At 28.4% G+C, this 6,811-nt stretch overlaps 1 protein-coding gene across 1 annotated transcript in view; it reads left to right on the top strand.

Moving 5' to 3' along the window:
• Positions 1 to 6,811, top strand: part of LOC106467741 (integrin alpha-PS1-like) — a 166,684-nt gene that overhangs the window by 153,466 nt on the left and 6,407 nt on the right. Inside the window, exons 24-25 of the mRNA XM_022384911.1 lie at positions 2,534 to 2,653; positions 3,505 to 3,606. Of these exons, the coding sequence (XP_022240619.1) occupies positions 2,534 to 2,653; positions 3,505 to 3,606 (222 nt within the window). The remainder of the gene's footprint in view (positions 1 to 2,533; positions 2,654 to 3,504; positions 3,607 to 6,811) is intronic.

Here is a 6,811-nt window from a genome sequence, read left to right as displayed (position 1 = left end):
AGTAAATATTAAAAAAAAACACCTAAACATTGCTTTTTGTGTGTCACATGGTATGTTGAATGCAGCACTGATTCAAATTAAATGTTTGTGATGTCAAAATACAAAGTCTGTAGTTTCGTGTGAATTAGGAACTCAATTTACTGATAGCAACAAGCTAGAATATAAAATAAGAACCTCCCATCTTTTCTGTTTGCTGAGATATCAGTCATATACTGAATCAAATACAGTGGGCCCACTCACCTCTTTCCATTTTTGGAAATGGTCCCTTATATACACTTCTGTATATGACATGTGAATAACCAATCAAAACCTCAGAATGTCCCCCTAGTGGCTTTCTCAGCCATTTTCATGTTTTATGATGTCATTACAATCTTTCGATACAAATCTTCATGCTGGTAAAGTGAGTCTTTAGTGAGCTCGAAATTTCATATTTTTTTAGACCTAAATACAGCTTAGTTACTAAGTTTGATAAATTATAGTGGAATTCTATTCTTTGGATTTAGTAATTTAAAATGTTTGGTTGTTTCAAATGTATATGTGAAAAAAAAAATATATATATTTTATTTTACATCCTGCATGTGTGAAATTTGATAAGGGTTAGCAACCTATAGCAAGCAGCAAATGAGTAAATAGTTCGTAACTAGAAGAGATAATTGTTTGCCGTACTTCTTTATTTACTGTTCTATGTTATAAGAACTTATTTGTAAATAGTAATAATGTATAACATATATAATGTTGTATTACTGAAATGTGACCAAGACAGGTCACCTTGTAAAGGCCAGATTTATATTCTTGGATACGATAACATGAGTGTACGTGTGGCACATCATTGCAACTTCTGTAATGTTAGCCAAGCATGACTGGAAGGTGAATATAATGAAAATAAATATATATAAATGTATGATGTTATGAGATTTAAGCTATTTAGACTAAACATTTGTGTTTTTGTGTTATAATTTGTCGTCATTCTAGAACGAAACAAGTATAACTTGTATTTATTTTCTAATTTTTTATGGTGATTACAAGATTGGTCAAATTGACAGACCCCATATGGTTAGGGTAGAGAAAATAACAGACCAAATATAAAGATTTACTGAAAACAAATGTTTGAAATGTATTTAGGAGGTTTTAGAGATTACACAAATGTAATTTGAGATTTTTGGGATGAAGAATAGTTTTTAATCATAACATGAAAATCACTTCGCACTCAAATAGTAATGAAACAGACTCAAAATTTTCATAAACAAATCTTTAGTAAAAATATTTCATTCAAAACCTGATTTTTTGTGCAAAAGAGACTTGTAATCATTACTAAAAGTTTACCAGATTTTGGTAAGACACACATACTGCATTAAAAGTTATAATATAAATACTTAACGTGTGCAAATGTGTATACGAACTTGTGTATTTTATACTGAGCCCGTTGCAAAAGGGTTAACATTGTTTCTTACCCCTCTACTTGTAATATCATGTCGAAAATCCTACCTGTAATAAGCAATTGCAGTTTATGTGGTTAAAATTACTGTAAGGCAAAGATTAATTAAGTGGTCATTGTTGTGCCCAAATGACTTTTATTAGGACATGATGAAAATTGTTAAACCAAAATGTTAATCACTCAATACTTTTTCCCTTAAATGGTTAAACACTATTTCTTATATATATATTTAAACATTATTTGAATTTCTTTATTGTACTGACCACCTCCAACTATTTAATTACTATATCACACTTTTCTGCATTACATGAATTAGTTCTAATGTTTACTTGTAATTTATCAAGTTTTTTTTTTTTGGTGATATGAATTTTAAAATTGTTGAGTAAAATTTTCTTGCAAGTAACAATGGCCACCTAGTGTCTCATCAATAAGTCTAAAAATTGGGTTTTGGTATCTGCAGTGTGCACAGCACAAATAGCCCATTGTGTAACTTTCTGCATAACAACAAAATAATCATAAAATATTGACTTTGTATACTTTTGCAATTACGTGAATGTTATTACAAATATGAAATGAAAATTTTTGAAGACGTTGAAATGCATCTTTTTATAGTTTTCACTATCTTAAATTCCCTATAATTAGGGTATGACAAGACATGGTTTAGTCTTGGATTAGACTGATGAAGGTATTATACATTTCCTATGATTTCAGACATAATTGTTTATATTAAAAATGTTATAGTTAATGTATTTAATGAGTAGGTAAAATGATTTTCATTTCAGTTGTTTTTTTTTTAAACTGATTTGTAGGTATAAACACTAGATTGCTACTTTTAATGCTTTCAAATGAGTTTAATTCACTTTTTTAGAATTGTTTGATGTACAACTCAAGCAAAACATATTTAAATTAAAGATAAAAAATATTAGCAACAAATTCTAAATAAAACTGATAGAATATTAATACTAACTTATAGCCAGAGTAAGCTAGTATTTAAAAACCAGCTGATGAATTAGTTTGCCATAACATTTAACTTTTTGAATTTTTTTCTAAGAAGAGAAAATGTGGGTTCTTTTTATTAATCAATGTTCTTTTATTTAGGATTGTGACTATGGTAGCGCTAAGTGTTTTCAAATCTTATGTACCATCAATAACCTTGGTGCAAAAAAGAGTGACGTTATAAAAATAAAGGCTCGTCTTTGGAATAGTACTTTTGTTGAGGTGAGATATATAATTTGTTTTTGCTATAGTGTAACTTAAAATGTATTTTAACACTTCAAATTTAATGGATGTGCATGAATAGTGTGTGTTGTAGTATTCAAAATTATTTTCACTTATACATTTTTAGGGTGTACGTAGTTTAGATAATGTGGAGGTAGTTTTAAAACCAGGCTAAACCACTTTTGCTTTTATTACATATTATCTTGGTGTCACATCTACTTTCTCATGGGAAAGATTGCTATAGGAATACCTAATTGAATACACTATAAAGGAGGACAGTGATCTTTACCACTGGCAGGCTAGGTGATGCCTTGAGGAGATATCGTCCCTTATTTTTCTAATGGAATATAACAACAATGACGTGTAGAATCTTGTATATAATGTTATGCTTTCTTAGTCTTTCTTAGCAAGTTTTAAGTCAGAAAAGTAAAGTTTTATGCCTTTAAATTAAAGCTTAGAATAAGCTACAAAAGATGTAAGGAACTTCCAGTATAAGCTCTGTCCTTTGTGTTTGAAGATGTCTGGCTGAATTATGTGTGGTATCTTTTTATTTTCATTCAACAGTTCTTGTTTTCACTGCCATATTGTGTCAAATCTTCTCCTTTAGTTCAGTTAAGTGGTTAACTTTCTCATTTCTGAGGTTATCAGTGTGCCTGAGAACACCACAGTGTAATACACAACCCAGGAGTGTGGCTTGTATTCTTTAAAGTATTGAGAACAGAAGAGTTAAAAAACTAATAATATACTTCTAGAAAACTAAAACTGCCTAATTTATTAAACATAGAATATTGAAACATATATTTGTAATTTGTACTTTACAAGTTTATAAAACTATTATTTACTTTTCCTAGGATTATCCAAAGGTGGATTATGTTAGTATAATTTCCAGAGGGAAGATCTATCTTGACTCTGATTTAGATATTGAGCAAAACACAACAAATGATGTTGCCTCAGTAAGTTATACATTCTTCAATTTATTAATTACTATTTTGGTTTTTCATGTACTTTTGAATTATTGAACAAATCAGAAAATGATGTCTGATTTACCAACACACAACACACTAGATACTTTGAAACGTTAATGATCAGACAAAGAAAGTCACAATGTGTTGTGTTAGTTTTTCCCTGAAGCCTTCTTTAAAATTTTCTTTCTATGAAAGTGTGTTGAAGGCTTTTCACCTGAGATTTATATTCAGTTTTTAGTGAAAATGAGAAAGATACTACACTGTAACTCATATGAGATAAAAATACTGATTATATGTCAACTTTTTTGTCAAACTAATGAGTACAGCTAGTGCAACTTTTTTAGATTGTTGGTAGAAAAAAAATTTAAATATCTCAGTACCTAGAAAATTACTTTGATATTGTTTTGTGCTTATCTGAAACCTCTTCATCACAATACACTCATATGTAACATTCAGAATTTTGGAGTACAAATACAACTGAAATAACCAGTTTAAATTTTGTACAAAGTTCAAGCAAGAATGGTAAAATGCCCTCTTTTTGAAAATTTCAGTCCCAAGATATCCTATGAATTAATTGAAATAAATTAGTATTATTGTAATCTAAATTCCTAGTTGCAATAAAGAAAGTTAGAAGTATCATAAAACTAAAGGATAAACCACACTTAGTTAAGCTATGGAAAAGATATTTTCTCTAAATTAGGTCTGCTATTTACAATTATTGTTCTGAACAAGAAGTTAAGGTAGCATTTGGTTGCACATTTTATGGATTTTATAGAATCTTACAAAAAATATTTGTGTGTAAAAGAAACAGCACATATTTTAAAATAAAATATATCAAATACCAATTATTTTTTGGAAAAAATATAACAGAGTTTGTTAGATTCTATAAAAGATAAGTTTGATGTAAAAAGGTAAACAAAGAAATTTTTAAGAAAACATAAACCAGCAATTTTTTGAAAGGTGCAGAGCTTATTCATGTTGATTGATGTAAAGTTGGTTTGTAATGGGTATGTCATCTTGTGAAAGCTTGTGAACTTAGATTTCTGTGTAGAGGTTTTGACAAGGGGAGAAAAAACACTGTATGCAATATACAAAGCTCATTCTATTTACCCATTGTGCAAGTACATTTTAGACTTTTTGTATTATTTTTCCAGACTCAAACAAGAACAAGTCTCAACTTGAAGTTATTCAGTGTGTAGCCTATTTAAAATTTCGTATTAAAATCTTATACTCTTTATAAGGTAAAAATATTACAATATTAAACTACTGTACTATTTAATTTGGAAAATAACTAATACATTTTTTGACTTACTAGAAAACATTTTATACTTTCCTTTTTATGGTTAATCTTTAACTCAATATGAACTACTGTAAGCCTTGTTAGGTGGTGAACTATGACATGAAGAGGTAATGTGTTTTTTTCTCTCCCTGCTGATATTTAGTAAAATACATTCTTGTGGAATTATGCTGTTTTTTTTTCAGTGAGACATTTGAAATGGAAAAGAAAAAAAAAATCCCGAACAGATTACTTTTTGATTATAATATAAAGAAGGTATACTAAATATTTTTGAAGGGCTGCTGAAAAGTGTGTTTACAATGGCATGGTTAATGCTTATCCCTAAGTTTACAATTGCATGCTTTTTATTGGGAAAATATTTTTTATTTGAAAGCATCATACATCATAAAATGTCTTCTAAATGGTGTGATGTTTGTAAAAAACCTTTGCCTGTTGATGAAGACTGTGTAAAACGTTGTGGAATTTGTAAGAGTTCACTTCATTATCAATGTAATGGATTGTTAGAGACGACATACAGACATATGTATAATGCCAAAAAATTGTCATACCACTGTTACTGCTGTTGAGATACCAGTTAATTATAAGAAAATTCTTGTTTATTCAACGATGTAAAATATAACTTGACAGCAAGCAACAACAGAAATCTAATAAATGAAAATGTTACTGAAACAATAAATTTGTGAAAATCTAATGATATTAGAGATCAAGAGAAGATCCTAAAACTCATAGATCTGGATATGATTGAACATGATTTACAGAATCCAATGGTACCTTCTACGCTCCAAAATATAAACAAAAAATTAAACATATTAGATGAAATAAAAATGGATATAAATGATATCAAAGATTCCATAAACTTTTTGTCAGCTAAGAATTATGAAATATGCTTAATACAAAGCAAACATGCAGAAGATATCAAGATATTGAAAAAGAATGAGGAAAGTTTGAAGCCTAATAATACTCAAAACAGTGATTTAATTTCCAAAATATTAATTCAAGTTAATGATCTGGAACAGTGTGAATGAACATAATACAACAATATAATGAGGAACTGAAATATATTTTACACAAAGTGGCTGAAGAGTTTAGTATACCAGATTACAAAAAAAAGATGAAAATATTAATGGCTCATAGAATATCTGTCCATAATAGTAAAAAGATAGAACCTATAGTAGTTAAATTCAAAAATGTTTTCCATAAAGAGAAATAGTTGAAGTATAAGAAGAAAGTGGTTAAACAAAGTCAAATCCAACATAATATGGGTGAAGGCAGAGTTTATATAAATGAAAATCGAACAGCCGCTAATAAAGAGCTGTCTTGGAAGGCAAGAACATTATTAAAAGAAAAATTATAAATTTATTTGGACAAAAAATGGAAATGTGTTTGTAAGGAAACCAGAAACTGAGAATGTAATAAAATTAAAATTGGATTGTAATTTGGAAAATTTGTAATTTAATTTGTTGTAATCTATGGATATTAATCTAAAAAATAGTGAATATACTGATATAAATTGTAAAAAAAGTAGAAACTATATATGATGTTATACACAAATTAGAACATATTGAAGGTGATATTTTGCATTTGTTACATGTTAATATTAATAATATTCACAATAAGTGGGACTATTTTTGTACAGTTGTTGATGAAGTTTGATATTGTTAGATGTATTAATAATCACGATACATTTCTAAAAGAACATGAAATCCAAAATTATAATTTGAAAGGGTATGAAAAAAATTATAAATGTAGAAGTAATAAAAGAGGAGGAGGAATTTTAATTTTTTTATAAAGTAAAACGAAACTTTAATTTTACTTACTTAAGTAAAGTTAAAGTTACGTCGTAGGAACGTACGTCCGAACCGGAACGGACCAACCAACGGGGGAAGGGGTAAGGTA

The sequence above is a fragment of the Limulus polyphemus genome, unplaced genomic scaffold (assembly GCF_000517525.1).
Source record: "Limulus polyphemus unplaced genomic scaffold, Limulus_polyphemus-2.1.2 Scaffold0, whole genome shotgun sequence".
In the NCBI taxonomy this organism is placed as follows: domain Eukaryota; kingdom Metazoa; phylum Arthropoda; class Merostomata; order Xiphosura; family Limulidae; genus Limulus; species Limulus polyphemus.
Note: the sequence above shows the minus strand (reverse complement) of the source record. Positions and strands in the feature narration are given on the sequence as shown.